At 44.0% G+C, this 17,358-nt stretch overlaps 1 protein-coding gene across 1 annotated transcript in view; it reads right to left on the bottom strand.

The window, feature by feature from the left end:
* Positions 1-10,558: 10,558 nt before the first annotated feature.
* Positions 10,559-17,358, bottom strand: part of T265_08785 (hypothetical protein) — a gene marked incomplete at both ends in the record, with an annotated part of 19,417 nt that continues 12,617 nt past the window's right edge. Inside the window, 7 exons of the mRNA XM_009174685.1 lie at positions 10,559-10,750; positions 11,057-11,344; positions 12,347-12,478; positions 13,106-13,267; positions 15,316-15,450; positions 15,605-15,868; positions 15,958-16,185. Of these exons, the coding sequence (XP_009172949.1) occupies positions 10,655-10,750; positions 11,057-11,344; positions 12,347-12,478; positions 13,106-13,267; positions 15,316-15,450; positions 15,605-15,868; positions 15,958-16,185 (1,305 nt within the window). The remainder of the gene's footprint in view (positions 10,751-11,056; positions 11,345-12,346; positions 12,479-13,105; positions 13,268-15,315; positions 15,451-15,604; positions 15,869-15,957; positions 16,186-17,358) is intronic.

Raw genomic sequence — 17,358 nt, 5'->3', positions numbered from 1 at the left:
GAACAGTTCCGCACAACGGACAAAGTTTTAACTGTCCCCCGTACCTGTTGCTTCTGCGTGCGCTCAAACAAGCATTCAACATCTCATTAGTAAAACATTGAGCTAGGAATTCAAATGCAATCACCCTTTTATGCTCTCCAGTTCACGTGCCGTTTCAATTCACCATAGTTTGGTTTCGCGTAGTTGGATGGGGTCTTATGAATTTGAAAGGCAATACTGTCGGTGAACTACGTCCAATGGATTTTGATCAATAGCACAGTTGTTTAAAAATACTTCCTAGACCAGTTGATGCCATAGACATAGAGGCCAACGAATGGTAGGGTACTAGGAAGAGAAATATACAGTATGAGAAAGGATCACGCGGTGACCCATTTTCTGTCTATTTCCTATTCCTGCAACCACACTTGATATATCCTGGATGGCATACATTTGTCTGATTAATTGTAAAGCTGTGGATTTAGAAGTGGATTGTGCCACGGAAAAACGGGATGCGAACTAGCGAAATGCACTCACTTGCGAACTACTCATGTTCTTACATCGTGATAGCTTCTACAAAGTGAATGTAACCGATTTTTTGGACCTGTTTATAAGACAAAATAACGTTCATGTGTAGCTTAGCATCCAGAGGGACTAAAAATTGCAAGTGTGTTCACCGTATTACAGAAGGCAGCCCGCTGTGAGGCATCGCTCAATTAAAAGGAGAAACAAATGGATTATTGGGAGAGATATCGCATGATAACTGCGGCGAGTCATGATGAATATGAGTGAATTTTTCTCCATCGTACAATACAGCTGATGGACAACAGAGGTCAGAGACATTTTCTGAAGGAAAGTGATCAGTGGACGATGAAGCGAGCAATTGTGGAGCAGACGGTTAGTGTAATAGACCGAAAATCATCATGATAACTGAAAATGCTGTTAGACCAGATACAACAAAGCTTGAAATATACTTTAGATCCTCGTTTTTGCAAAGTTAGCATCACCGGTATCATTACGAATGCTTGAATTATTGTATTTGGTTGACCAACAAGTGATTTCAAATGATACCTTCAAACCAGTGACGTTAATAACCATTTTTCATTGCGTTTGAACGAGGTCACTGAGCAAGCCCACAAAATGCTCGTGTATTGCGGAACGAGAGTAGTAGGTGTGTCAGGTGAGCCGCTCATATTGAGGTGAAAGCATGCTGTGGAGGTTCATACATATACTACATACAGGATATTTATTGTAGCAGCGTAAGGTCGGGTGTCCTAACTATGCTTCAAAATCATCTTTAAGAAGCAAGCTGATAAATATCATGGGCGAGCTATTCAGCTGTGAGTCAGTTGAGTTTTTTGTGAAAAAAGCGTTTGGGAGTGAATGTAGTTCACCCAATTTCGCTTCAAGTAAGACACAAGGTTGAGGTAAACCGGGGTATATATATATATGATGAGCTCCAAGTAGGGAAAAACCTGTCAGTTCGTCAGTGTTTGCTTCATTATTCGAATGCGCTGCTCTCAGTAGAAAATCGAAATATAAGCCCTTCGAGTGATCTGGGCTCCAGACACGACTTAAGGCAGTTATACCATTCAGGAAGATAGTAACTTTTTTACTAGCATTTCTCCACCATCATATTCTCATTACGCTATAGTACAATATTCTTTTGACCATCATTCGATTCAATTCGAATCGTCTGTCTAGGCTAGAGTATGAGACACCAGGTCCGATCTGCGTACCACAATTTCCGATCCTTTAGAACCGTCCAGCTTCCGAATGTTTCACGTAACGCTTTGGTCAGACTTGCATGGATCACTGCAGTAACGTCAACAGTTCTCTTAGGACGAGTGCAAACGCGGTTGATAGAAATATCATGCAATGAGAATCAACCAATGAAAATGTATCAACCAAGGTCCTGAAATAAGCTGTATTTCTCCAGCTGATATCTTCCTCCTTAGTACAGGACGGCTTATAATTACTGTTCTCACGCCCAACGATGTAAAATGTCTGTCAGAGAAAAATACAATCGGTAAATTACCATTGTGTTATCGGAACTTCAATCGATGTTTAGATATAGATTGGGTTAAGATGAGCGTTACAATCAACCCGAGAGGATTTTTTATCATTTTTCTTTTCTTTTTGGATTCGCTTTCCGAAATAAAATCCGCGAGAGAAGCATACATCCGGATAGACTCGAGAAATCCGAATTGAGTCGTCTTCTTACCTGTCAAGTCTCAAGTCCAAGAAATGAACATCTTGTCCTGCATGGTACACCGAACCATTCCACAACTAGGACCGTAGACTTTGCACCTATCGTCTTTTTAAGTATAATAAAAAATTTAACAAAAGTAGACTACGTTCAGTCATCATGGCATAATGGGTAGACCGGTTGTAACTGTGCAAACCCTATAGTGTGTAGTGTAACTGAATAATATACAAAGCAAATCAACTGTTCAGAACTACACTGATCAGGATGAGAATAAATATGTGCGAAACTTTCCTATTAACACTGCTTCTGCGAAATATCCACGATCTTCTGCTATCACTTGAAGGCCTGCATGATGCCGATGATGTGACTGATCAGGTAGACTCGCTGTTTCCTAACCATCCACAGGGAAACCTCATCCAGTCGTGCAGTCAAGGGTATTTGTATGGGGCCACAAAACAATGAGGAGGACAAAAATTGGACTGCTAAACTAACAAAGTGAGTCTGTGGATGGTTTAGAGGCGGACTCCGGAGAAAGAAGAACGGAAATCAGTGTTATAATTTCAGATTTTGCGAATCATGAGCGTCATATATGAGTTTGCTGCCCATAGTCGTATTCATATATCCATTTACTGGAGATAGGCTTTTTGGAACTGCAGTTTTTGGTAACCTGTTTCGACACACACTATCTGAAAGGTAAGATCGGTGTTTAACTGACCATTGTCTGAGTTTTCAGCTTCACCTGACACACACTATCCGAAAGGTAAGATCGGTGTTTAACTGACCATTGTCTGAGTTTTCAGCTTCACCTAGGCTGTATCAAACGCAAACCAAAGCGACATGATGGCTTTTGGTAGAATGAGCCGTCAGGTTGATAAGTTGAATGGTCTTCAGCTGCGCAAAGTGGTCGGCAAACGGAACGTCCAGTATGGAATTGCTACTCAAAGGAGCATTTGTCCTATTCCTCTACATCCATCTGCTGAGCTTCGGCAGAGGCGTCAACGTTGGGTAGCTGGGCCTTATTGAATTTGGTCACACTTCAAACACAGCCTAATCTACTGGAGAATGTTATTCTCAAATCGTCTTTAGTGAGAGGAAACAGTCGGTCTGAGGAGTTAGTGAAAAGTCAACAGCTGATGCCAGGCGTCGGTTAAGCCATTACCAAGGAGTCGGCTTCCGCATTCGAATAAACAGCTTGCTTCCCCTGGAAATGAAAGTGCTTAGTGCGCGACTAGCTGAGGTCGCAACGTTTAAACTGCTTTCATTCGTTCTTGGACCGGACTATTTGAACAGATCACCTGGTGTTGGCTCAGAGAAAACCTTATCAAATACTAACCATTTAGACTGATCTAGAATCCATAATGGCACCGACTGAAACAATGATGACCTTCACAGACTTCGCCTAAAAGCTTGAATGAGGACCTCGTTTGATGGAGCTTGCTGGCAGAAGTTAATTCAATGTCCTCCTAAGAATAACTCAATTTGACTAGAAAATATTGTAGCAATTACTAGTGTTTTTTCGTTTGAGGAACGAAGTTCACTTTACATCTAAAGAACACCCACCTCGACTTTCCAAATAACGCCGAAGTAGCGTTGGGTTGTACCAGCTTGGTGCGCCATCGAGTTTCAAGTGTGGAGTAAGCAGATTTGTCCAGTTCATGCATGTTTCCGGCAAAAAATCACAGTAACTAGGCGGATTTGAGTAGTCGGGTATTAAGTGGTCAGGACCGAACGTACTGACCTTTGAATTCAACATCTTTGCACAAACTTTTGAATTCACTTTGTCCGTTTGGGTTCCGGGGAATAAATTCTGGCTGACAGTGGGTGGTTCGCTAGAATCTGGCCAACTAAGACTCAGAGCCGCGCCCTTATCATAGCGTCTTCGGACTTTGGTTTCGAAATTTGGGTGTTCCAGCTTCAGCTGTGTTTTCATTTTGAAATTATTTGCTGCATTCGATGGCTTGGGAGATGCTCGTTCCCAAATTGGGTTTCGAGTGTTTACAAGGTTTGACTCTAGCCAAGAAGAGATGGGTTGTTCTGAGTTCTTGGAAGACCGTCCCACAGTGGAATAAGGGCTGAATGGAACAGATGTTAGGTGGGGCCAGAATGAGTTTGGTGTTTGCACCGTCAAGTTCATGGCAGATGGTTTTAATTCCATTCGCGATGTTTGGCAGCTTCGGCTCTCAAGAACACACGGATCCGGTGTTGTTGCTGACAGATCTTGAGATGAAACTACACCGGTATCCTCCTGTTCGGGTTTATCATGCAGTGGTCTTTCATTCAAGAGTTTCGCGATAGAAAAGGAATTAGTTTGTAGGGCTGAGCACATGGTCCGTGATAAGGTAAGATACGCCTCAATGATAGAAACAAGTGTGGATTTAAGTATCTGTATTTGCTAATCGTGTTCCCTAGATATGGTTGTAGCCAGGAGGGTATTCATGCACATGCGAGACATTTTATGAAGGAATTGGTTTGTCTCTCATTAGCGATCACTACTCCACCTCCCTGCCGGTTTCCTCACTCTTGAAGCTTAATTGAACCAATCAACGCCGAGCATTGTCTGTGCTTGTACCGGTCACGCAAGCGGACAAAATTTTACTGACTCCTCTTAGCTGAAGAGATGCCGGATACGTGAAGGGGTGCACTCAAAATGTGGCAGTTGGAAAACCACTGGGTGAATAGAGTGAAGGGAAACGAAATGGAGCCACAGATCACAATTTTTAATCCTGAAGTTTGCTGCTTGAGAGATGAATTGGTAACCAGGACAAAAGATGTGTACTTCAGTTGTAGCGTAAATCTGTCTAAGAGAAAAGTATTGAAATGTCAAAAAGACGAACTTAGCATGGACCATAAATAAACAAGGTCAAATGTGCTTGCAAGGTCACAACATCGAGTTGGGCAGTAAGTTGGCTCAAATTCGCATACCACGGATGAAAGTTCATCACCTCCGGCACATATTTAAACAAAACTATTTCTGACTAAATACACTCATTGACGATAGAATCGGTCGAATCCCTTTCGTTTGTGATTTTCTCCAACCAAATGTGTTGTCCAGACATTATGTAGTATTTCAACCGGTACACTAATCGAAGCATCGCAGTAAATTTTATTGATAGAATATGGTACTCATGAGGTCGACGAATTTTCAGCCATCTTATGAATGGTGCGCCATTTCAAGAAACATGTTCTAATTTGAACGAAAAATTTAAAGTAAGTAAGCTTAATTGTTTGCGTTTCAAAAATTACGGAGACTAACGGCATATATCAGGATGAGAACTTGTGTGGAATTTCACTACCGTATATAATGTGAACAAACCCGTTATTTAGTTACCCCAGTATCAATGAACTGGGAGCACCTACAAAACAGTGACGAGAAACTCCTACCAGCCCCGGAAGGCACATACACCTGAGAAGCCTTGTATGGAGTCGAATTCCCCATGACTACAGTTCATGTGGTGCAGCTCAATACGTGCATTATCAACCTTTAAGTAAACAAATCTGCGTATTGGTCTGCTTTGATTGGAACAACATCTATTGGCCAACATCGTGCAGCAACGACTTCAGTAGTTCATCAATTTTCAAGACATTATTAGGTCAACAACACGCACCGGTAGTGCGAGGTAGTATGAATAAATGAGCTCGAGAAAGCTGTGGTTAAGGCTAGAACTTACTGACCGAGGGATGCGTGCAGTGAACCAGACTTCTGCTCCTATCTAGGCTTTGGTAACCTGGTAGTATCTCAGTCCTCATGCTTCCTTAGGGCTTTATGGCAGCTAGGCGCCGAAATGATATTAGAACTGAACGGTTACTAATATTATGTACTGTGTTATAAATGGAATTAGTAGTAGTGTGGTAGCATCAATACGAACAGCTAATTCGCGCTCTAACCACTGAAGCAATTCAGGGTCAAATGCGAAGACCCAGGTCCTTCTCTAAAACGAAGATCTGACCAACTGTTTTGGCGTACCGCATGCAGTTTCCTGTCCCCAAGCCCGCTGAACTTCTTTGTGACTTCCAAAGCCTTCTGATCGTGTAAAGTTCCCAGATAGCAATCGGGGGGCGAGATGGCCCAAGTGGTTAGAGCGCGAATTTACCGACCGGAAGGTCCGTGGTTCGAATCCGACCTCCGTCACTCGACTTCCCCTGTCTAGGCTTGGGCAACCTGGCAGTATCCCAGCCCTCGTGCTTCCTTTGGGTGGCATGGCAGCCAGGCACCGGAAGGGTGCTACAGCTGAACGCCTAAATAGCAATCAAAGCCAGAAAATCTAGATATAGCCGATGAAGTTCTGTGACACCCTTTTCTGCCCTTTCCCACTGGTTGTTTTCTCACTAGAAGGCTTCAACGTACTCTCAGACTGTATATCGGCCAAATCAATCAGGGCACTTGAACTTTCTGCATCCCATAGAGCATTCTCGCCAAACGGTTGATCCTTGTCATGTTGTTTGTGCTCTTGAACTCCCACCTTCGCTTTATTTACCCTAACCTCCTTACGCTTGTCCCCGACTTTCGACTCATCCAGCCGTGACAAAGTGCGACAACACAAGGAGAGTCAACATGAAAGAATACACTGTTTGCCGATGGCGGACGATAATAAATGATGCAATTTTGGATGGTCAATTTTGAGCGACTCTTTCGTACACATGTTTTTTAAATCTAAGACATAGAGCCATCGTCGTGCGACCATAATTTGGGAGCCTTATTGTGGAGAAAATAATCAAAGTGGAGGACTTAATACTAGTCTACCACAGCCATCCTGGTGTCTTCGCCTACAAACAATACTAAAATCCAGGAATCTCAAAACGGGTATCTTGGAATGCAATATAACAGACAGTTTTCGACAAACACATTTGCATACGAATTTGGTTTTGGTAGGAGACTCGACTGAATCTAGTTGAATCTCCCGTCCACTTCTACTGAACGTGCTGCAATAGGCCGCCTTATATTTCACTTGGTACTATACTCTAGATGTCGCAGTACATTGTCAAGACATAGGGCAACAATCATACGGTTGCTGGAAATAGACACTTATTGAGAAAAGGGTGAAAAGCACCAAAGTTCCATGTTTGACATCAGCCGCAATTTACGGTAGTAGAAAAAAGTTGTTTCTCAATCTGACAAGCCACTTTAGAGCGTTCCATCATAGCTTTCGTGCCTCTCAACCCTTTGTAATATAAAGACCTATTGACGAATGAATGTAGGGTGAATTCCGTGAAAGCAACCAATGCACTAAGGAATCATTTTCTTGGAGGCTAAAATGGATTCTTCGCCACTGTCTTAAAGATCTTGTGAAGATATTGTTTTGCCAAAGCTGCTAAGGCAAGGTTTTCCATTCGGTAAGAATTTAGCAGAATGCTGGTAGTGTGAGATTTTGCTTTTTCAATTGAGAAGTGAAGCCAATCTATGAAGCACTGTTAAGCTATTTTGTACTCATTGACTATCATCAGCAGTGCATATCTCACGAAACCCAAGGAGTTTCGAACCTCAGACCTGTCGGTTTCTCGCTTGAACACTTAATCTTTCTGACACGAGCGGCTGATCAGCACAGTGATATTCATTTGGACTTAGAGATGTAGCGCAACTATGCTTAGATTACGGAACCCATATCACGTCACCGCGTGTTGAATGACCGGCTCCTCTAGTGGCGAGGTCCCAGAAGAGAGCTCCACTGGTCTTGTGGAATTCTCCCACTGAGATACCTAGTGGAACGATTGTTTCCAAAAATTACTGAGGCACAATACATTCTCATGAGGTTTCAACAGCATGGATCGGAACGCTCCATATGATTGACGAACCACGTCTGGACACCAAGCGTGGACATACACTGGATGTACACAATCTACCTTCACCCCAAAGCGGAACCTAAATCCGTTCTCTGAATAGGTTCCAGCGGAATGAAAACGACTGGAACACAGACTCAGTGGGTTTGCAATGGCAACATCCACAACACGATTACAGTTTCCGTGAATCAATGGGATATCAGTTTAAAGCGCTTGTGGTAGAGCTAACTGTTCAAAAGCAAATCCACTTAGTACTTTATGCACGTCTTACCGTGCTACTACACTCAAAGGTGGCAACAAAGTCAGCTTTGCACTGAGGTCGGCCATGACGATAGGCCAGTATTCGTAGTACAAACAAGCAGCGTGATGCATTGTCGGCGCTGTCTACGGAAGACCGGAAAGATTGTCGATGTAACCTACGTAACGGTGGGATTTTCAACGACTATTCACATGGTCTGACATGGAAGATATCATCAGTAAATCCTGCTAGATTCGTCAAAGTATAATCCTCCTACTGAGTCAGGAAAGGAGTGGAAATCAGTCTGCTACGTTGTAGTGTTATAAACGTTATTGCATTTAGGACGTCAGTTCTCAAAGTTTTAGTTTAGTTTCCTATGCGCCGAAATCTCATGGTTACCCAAACTGTGATGATTCCCTCGTTTACGTCGCCCCTACTTTTCGGTGCAGTATGGATGACCTTGTTACCTGTTCTATTCGGTTTTGCTGATGACGAGAAGTAGCCGTGGCAACAATAGGAAGGTAAAAAATTGACTGGCTATTGAGTACGGTGAACTGCGTCTTGTTCAGCCTTTGGGCGTTTGATTGACCTCACTGCTATGATGTCGCATCACACTGGCTCGTAATCAATGGGGAATCAGTTCGGAAATCGAAGGGGTCTAAAGAGTTGTGTGAGAGCTATGACCTACTATTATGTGCTGCAATACCTGGTGTTCTGCAAGAACTCCGTGTCATCGGTGGTGCTTCGAGCTAGCTCTAGTGACTACTCTTTGCTTTCCGCGACAAAGTTGACCATCGAACACTAAGTTGAGGATAATGTCCAACTGTGTTCGGCCTGCTAAAAGGTTGTTACACAGCGTGATAATTTTACACTACTCTTGTGTAATCAGCAGTGAAAATCCGAAACAGTCACCCGAGTAACAGGTGCCGGCGGCAATTAAACTGTGCTCCAGCCTTACGACTATGGTTATAATAAAGATTTTGACCGCGACAAATTGACCATCGAACACTAAGTTGAGGATAATGTCCAACTGTGTTCGGCCTGCTAAAAGGTTGTTACACAGCGTGATAATTTTACACTACTCTTGTGTAATCAGCAGTGAAAATCCGAAACAGTCACCCGAGTAACAGGTGCCGGCGGCAATTAAACTGTGCTCCAGCCTTACGACTATGGTTATAATAAAGATTTTGACGCGCAATAAAGAATAATCTTTGAATGCCCATCCAGAAGTACGGAATACCAACAACGCCAGTACAAGTGAACGTCCCTATTTACAACCGCCAAAGCTCGTCTGTTCTGGAAAACTTCAACTGAACGAAATTAAGGGGGTTTTTGGGAAAACGACCGTAAGCCTGGGCCATATTTTACAAGGTCGTGTTGACGAAATCCATGTGCACACAGAACAAAGCAGTAGTCCTGATACACAGGGACCACTAGCAGCACATCGCTGAATGCTTTTGTTGGATTGGGCCAAGGATCGTGGCAGTGATGGTTTTTACCTGGTCTACGGCACAGTTGCCCATAACACACGATCAGCAGTAATGTCAAGCACACAGTCATTAGGTATACATCCCACTGCCTGTCGCATGATGGCTCAACCTAATCCCACACTGGTGACACCTAGGCTTTTCACTGACTTCCGGCGCGGCGGTGTCACTATGAGCTTCGCAACCACGTCACGATGTTGTTAGTTGTGATGAACGACTGGTAGATGGAGTGGCAACTGAGTGGTTAGCTGGAATGTTCAGCCTATCTTTTCCGTTTTTTTTTCTCGTCACTTGTTATAATTTGACCGTAGGGGTCGCAAAGATTAGTTTATCGATCTTGTTGCTGGTCTTAATTGGGATGTCGCTGACAATTACAGCTGTCTCCACGCCTAAAGCAGCTTCTGGTAGGTAGTCCATACGATCTTTTTTAGCTGTGAGAATCGCCTGGCAACGTCAGCTGCTGAAATTGGGAGCGTTGATGATTAGTACCTGGATAGTCAAATGGGACAGATGGATAGTCCTTTCAGAGGTCTGATTCATTGTGTTGAAGCAATGAATAATAATAATAGTGATGAATTGGGCTGTAACATCCTCTGGGTCTAGCTACCACGCTACCCGAAGGAAACACAGGAGCTGGGATACTACCATGTTCCCGAGCATAGACAGGAACAGACGAGATACTGGGGTTGGGTTCGAACCGCAGACTTTCTGGTCAGTAAGTCCACACTTTAACCGCTGAGCTATCACGAACTCAGGTGACGGTGAAGTCAAAAGTGGGTGTACCAACTACTATATAGCTCAAAATCACATAACTCTGTCGGAACTGAGCCAAGTTCTCGCTAGCACGACCAACAAGAAACAAAAAAGTGATGATCTACCAGAAACATTTATAAATAATCTGTTCGGGTGATCTTGCATGAAACAGTCAGATACGGTAAAAATAGGACAGGGGGTCTAGTTCGTGTAAATCTACTCCACGTAATTCGGATGTACCACCAGATAGGGATCAGCGTCAGTGCTTTCGGAATCCAGACCGGTTCCACCAATTGCGATCAGTATGTTGTCCTGGGAACAAAGGTTGGCAACAAAATGATCATTCGGAGTTGAGAGGGAACGTGGGACAGTGGTTAACATTGGGTATGCTGGACGTATTTGTATACAAAATTTGGAGGTCTATCCTCGACCGAAAATTCAGGACTTTCGTTGGTTACAAGTTAGATTCCAGTGAAATCTTACGTTGCTTCGTGTGTTTAGATGCAATCGGTGTACACCACTGGATCCTCAATAGCCGAAAATTAACATTTACAGATCACATAAAACTGTTAGTGTTCAAAAACAAACAGGATGGGAAAAGCCTGAAAATGAACTTACTTTTTTCACCAAACGATCCAGAATACGTTCGACGAGTAGTTTACATTCAGCCAACTGTGCTTCTGTCTGAAACTCTTCAGCAACTTCTTCCAAATACCAGTTGATGAGGTCACTCCGCCGAGGTGCACCACCCGTCTGGTCTGTAGCGTCAGTCAGCTGAGTCTCACTCGCCTCACTCCACTGTTTAGCGCGCATGATAAGTAAACTTGCGATTCTCCGGTATTCATCATAGGTGACTCGCAAATGCCCCACAGCCTGATCAGGAGCTTGTGTGATCTGTTCACTAGCCTAGGTTGGACATACAATATGGATAAGTAACTATGTGCGGTAAAGACAAGATAGATGTTTCATAAGTCATGCGTATTCACAACACAAAAACTGTCAGGATCCCATTGAATGCAACTGCACGTTGAACGGTTTCTAAAGGTGACAGTGAATTCATAAACCAGGTTGACAAAATGTGGTGCATAAGTGAGCAGAAACCAAACAGGTTACGCCGAGTAAAAGTATCACTGCAGGGAGGCCAAGTGGCCGAAAGTGGCTGAGCTGAGTAGGAGTGCTTAGCTAACACAATCGACAAGTACCGATACAAGTTGTGCCACACATAGACATTCCAATCTCCACTACAGGTTCAATATTGGTCGACACTGGGTACTGCTGAGTACTGTATCCTCTTCGAGCATGGAGACCAATTATTCTTTATAGTGATGCAATTCTAAATGGTGGAGTTTCCAAGGCGTACATGAATTCGCTTCAAGTAACTCCAGTGAAGTGAAAAGAGCCCCTGGGACAGTTAGCCCGAAACGGCTCACACCCGATGACCGAAAGGTCCGTAGTTCGAACCGGATCTCAGCTTTTCGAGTGCTCCTGTGTAGGCCTGGGTAGCCTAACAGCATCTCAGCCCTAATACTTTCTTCGGATGGCATGGCAGCTAGGCTATCAAAGGGCGTTGCAGCTGAACGATTATTTGTACTATTATCAGCCCAATCCGGCTAGTCAGCAAATAAAACAACTGTAATCACTGATGTATTGTCCAAGTCGCCCAATCGATGAGTTTGAGTCTGCATTTGTGTGGTCCTTGTTTGACTTCCCAATCGGAAGTTTGAAGGTAGCTTATGCAATTACAAGTAGTACAGTTACTGATCCATCGATGGAAACCACAAAAGGTACTTTTTCGAAGTGCCGTAAAGAGATCATAACTGGTTTCAACGCTAAGAGTAATAACTAGGTAGTCAACTGATTTCGCATACATCATTTGACGCAGAAAATTAAGATGGTGTAAAAACCAACCTGATCAGCTGCAGGAGCCGCTGCAAAGTCCGCAAGACCCTGATCTTCTTCCAGGTTTATGTCAGGCTGTTCCACTCTTATGATGGATTTGTTGAGCAGCAGAAACGCCTCGTGCACGTGCGCCTGAGTAACCTACGGATATGAGAATGAAATGGAAGAGTGTGGATATGAGTCCCAAAAGTTACTATTGCGTCCCCATTTTGATTAATTCGTGTTCAGTCCTGTTCACACCTCCCGCACAACATGCATAAATGTCAAACACGTGCCTAGGAGGTTATGGTCACAAGTTGACACAACATGCTGATTGGCTACACTCATGATGCACCGAAGGTTTTCGCATGTTCCTCACTTTTAATGTGACCCGTTAATAAACAGTCAGTCCTCGCTGTGTTGCGTTCTACGTGGTACCAAAACCCAACCAAGACTGATCGATGGCGAGTTTGGTTGGCTACGTCAAGCTGTCTACTGTGCTATTCGCGTAACAGGGGTAGTGCAGTCGGATTCCACAGGTGTGCACAAGACATCTCACCAGGCTAAAGCCGGAATCTTTGCATCCAGTGTTTAGAGCGGACCGAAGGACCTGATGAATTAAAGAAGTCTAACAACAAAGGCAGAGAGATATTGATTTAAAATGTTCGTCAATGCCTGGCTGATAATAATAATGATGCTGCCGTACGACTGACCAACTGCAGATCACCATACATTATAGAATGAAAGATGTGGGGAGACTCGGCTGCGAGCAGCGCCGTAAAGACTCACGGTGTCAGCACAATGCAGTCGAGCCGTGGCTTCTGACAGCCGGATCAAACTTTCCAGTTGTCGCACCGTGATACGCCACGCTGACTTCGCTCCACTGGAAGCATCGCGTTGCCGCATCCGCTTGTATTCCTCCACCATCGACTGCATTGCCTCCATGCTAATCTGTTAGAAGAAAAATGATTCACAGGTTTTTTATTCGGGGTACCCCCAGGAAGCATTGACCAAAAAGGAAACATTTGTTATATGCATTTTGGACTTAGTAAGCAAATCGCTGATCGATTTTGTTATTGCGAGCGAATGATCGAACTCCACTGTCTTTACTGTTCCACAGGAGTCCTGCATGAGCGTCACGCCAAGTTACACTCAAGATGCTGTCCCGGAATTCACCGAGGTCATCAAATTGTTAGTTCATTTCCCAAAACCTCCCCAAAACCGTTCTGAACGTTGGAAATCTTCCTAACAACCTGTAAATTAGTATCTGCACTGATTTCCTCTACTATGGAGCTTACCAGGGCGACAGCTGGGGATGAACCATGGATACAGACCTGGATGGTAATAAGAACGCCGGGAAAAGATAACTCTTCATGTATTTCGTTTAGATGGAAACCTGAAGGGAGAATTATACAGAGTTAGACCTATCAACCACAATCTTGTAAACTTTGGCACGTGTAATGTGGGTGTGTTCGTGCGATAGTTCGCACCGCCGTATCTAAAGGCAATAGAAAGTGAAGGACAAATAGTGTATAACAACACTGAGCACACAGAACAATGGTGATGAATAAGAATAGGCAACAACAACGTTTCAGCCCTTGTGCTCCCTTCCGATCACATGGCAGCTAGGCACCGAAACGATATTAGTTAAACTATTTTATTTGCCTGCTGTCTGACTTGTGTCGATAAATACCTTCAGCCATCGATGAGGCGGATCTCAGATACTTAACAGACACTAAGCACCGGAACGGCTATTACTTGTTATCACGCTTTCCGCGCGTCATCCTCAGGTCATGTGTCCCACCATACAACGCTAACCTATATAAGTAAGCAACGGTCAGGTGATCAAACAGCATGCACGCGACCGAGCCAGCGCAGTCGCCAAAGCATCCACGCATCTGATCACTGCCAACCTGATGTTAATAAATCGCTTACCTACAGCACTTTATCGGTGTCTAGCTGCCATGCCAACGAGAGGCACGAGGGATGAGATACTGCTGGGTTACCCAAGCCTAGACAGGAGCAGTCGAGATGCTTAGCTTGGGTCCGAAGCACGGACCTTTCGGCCGTAAGCTTGCGCCTTAACAACTGGGGAACCTCGAGCTTCCGAATCGATGTTCTCATCGGATGGTCAGATATAGGCTATCTTCTTGTCTTTTGCACGTTGCCAAAACTTCAAGGCGAAAACTACTACATTATGGGCCTCGAACTTCGACGCATCAGTGCCAACACTGATGTTGCTGTCATTGATGATGATGATAGTGGTGATGATGACGATTGATGACGATGGTGGTGATGATGATGATGACGATGAGGCTGGTGTGGTGATCGAGGGAAGCGAAATGTTCGAAACAGGTGTGGACTAGTAGGCGTAAATAGATGCAACCGGAACCTCAGTTCTTCGAGTACTGAGAGTGCGTTGCAAAAGCAACCGGAACCTACTCTATAGAAGCAACCGCTTCGTATCCTGAGGTTGAGGTAAAACTTGAAGGTAACACACTCCTAAAAACGAGCAATAAAATAGTGGAGACAAACACGAGCGAGCAGATACAAAATGTGGGAGCATAATTTACGACCAGAATGGCTGGTACTTTTGGAGGCCGTTTCCATTAGAATCATACTGTACTAGTACATATGGGAACTTTTGATGAATGGTACAACGCTAACAGAAAACTATGTACAGGACTGGGACGCGTAAAATCTGCTGAATTCAGAATTTGATGAGTGGTATTTTTGAGACTTGAGTACGGCTACCTGGAGTCAGCAGTCGCATTTGTTCAAGTGTACTGCCATCGATGTCTATGGGACCCAACAGAGTTCCTAGTGTTGTAGCACCACGTATTAATATTAGTAGTTTTATTATTATTCGTGGTAGGTACACGAGTAGTGTCGCTACATTGCCCAAGAAACACCAGTCGGTTTTGCCGCACACAAAGTAAATGAACTTAGAGGAATAAATCAATTCAATGGGAGAAAAGCAAACTTGATGGCCAACTTACTTTCGGTTTAAAGCAACGAGCAAAGGCGATGTATCGTCGGATGTCATCTACTGAATACGAGGATTGTACATCAGTTGAACTTTGGACGCCCATGTGCAAATCGACGATAGACCGAGCAATCGCATAATCGACAATCTAGACAAAACGGGGGAAATTTTTTACCTTGGCTCAAAAATAATATGTACTGTGGATAGGGACCAACTAGATGTTGTAGCAACAAAAAAGTGCGTTGCTAACGACAGGCGGCATTTATTCACACGGCAACCCGGTCAAGCAAATGGCTACTTACGTCGTTGCATTCGTCAACCAGGACGAAGAAGAGATCAAAGCGAGACATGATGGGCGCAGAGAGGCCAATATTTTGGCGCAAAGACTTGGAACGGTCATACCGACCGCTGATTGGGTTAGCAGCAGCCAGGATCGACGTTCGCGCGTTCAGCGTGGCTTTCACTCCAGCTTTGGTTATGCTGATGGTCTGCTGTTCCATGGCCTCGTGAATGGCAACTTGATCGCGGAGCGGATTCTTGTCGAATTCATCGATGCAACAGACACCCTGGAGAATGTAGGAAGAGAGACGGTTAGTGTTTTGCGGGATAAACATAAAATGTTGTACCATACGACCTAAAAACGCACACGACTCACGTTATCTGCAAGCATTAAGGCACCAGCCTCGATCACAAATTCGAAAGACTCTTCGTCTCGTACAACGGCTGCTGTAAGACCTGCGGCTGAACTTGCCTTACCACTGGTGTAGACAGCACGAGGTGAGAAGCGTTCAACATGTTTGAGAAACTGGGACTTTGCCGTACTCGGATCACCAACTAAACAGACGTTCATGTCCCCACGTAAGTGTGTACCTTCTCCCGTAACCTGCGAAATGAAAAAAGCAACATCAGCCAAGTTAAGCTTCGACAGCAACTCATTTGAATATGTTCCCAGTACCGCAATAACGAAACAATTATGTAGAACCATTGATGAAAACAGGGAAGCTGAGAACAAGTACATCGGATAGCCTTGAAAAACACTTGATTATACGCACTTAATAATGATAATAATAATAGTAATAATCGTTCAGCTGCAACATCCTTTCGGTGTTCAGCTGCCATGCTACCCGAAGGAAGCATGAGGGCTGGGATACTGCCAGGTTGCCCAAGCCTACACGGGGGAAGTCGAAAGGCAAAGGTCGCACTTATTGTTCTTAGTTGTATGTACAAAGGTATCAGTAGGACTTAGATGAGAACATGCTTGGAAAACAAGATGCTAGAATAACCAACGGTGGGACTATGGGTCTTCGGACGACACTGGCACTTGCAAGGCGAACATGAAGAGATTTGCGTTCCAAAATCGATTCAGTCATTAGGACGAAGTACACCCAGTGGAATTAGATAATACTCAATCTAATAAATGTAGACCACACGAACGGGGTTGAAAAGTTGGTGTACACACTCCGGCAAAAACTAGACCATTCCCTGTTCCACAAACACGAAGTGTTCACTTCTGGAAGCCCAAATGAATGAGAAAGCAACTGAAGGGAGATGTGCATTGCCCATGATTCCCAGTAAAAAGTAAACAGCTGTACAGTACTTCTTGGCTTTTCGGCATAGACCGGTTACACTTTCAGGATGAAACCATCATTCAAAAGAAATATTTCCTCTCTCTCTTTCCGAAGTGGCCGGGATTTTCGTCTCACAAATGACTGGAAAACAGTTGACTGATTTCACGCTAGAGAGCGTTCCATTTTTGAAACGAAAATTTCAAATATTCAGGGAAGATCGAGTCTTAAGGAAGACAGGCAAGCGGTCAGCAAGATAACCTTTCAACAGCAGAGTGTTGAGTGTTCTCGTTAGTGTGGATGAGTGTAAGAACCAATTGGTTGGATGAAAATCTATATAAATTTGGACCGGATTTGGGTGCCGATCCAAAACACTTCAGTTGGACGCTTCGGTAAGAACCATTGGATGAAAATCTATATAAATTTGGACCGGATTTGGGTGCCGATCCAAAACACTTCAGTTGGACGCTTCTGAGTGTCGTGTCGTGTCG

Source organism: Opisthorchis viverrini (genome assembly GCF_000715545.1).
Source record: "Opisthorchis viverrini unplaced genomic scaffold opera_v5_241, whole genome shotgun sequence".
In the NCBI taxonomy this organism is placed as follows: domain Eukaryota; kingdom Metazoa; phylum Platyhelminthes; class Trematoda; order Opisthorchiida; family Opisthorchiidae; genus Opisthorchis; species Opisthorchis viverrini.
The sequence above is the reverse complement of the archived record's forward strand: the minus strand, read 5'-3'. Positions and strand labels throughout refer to the sequence as shown.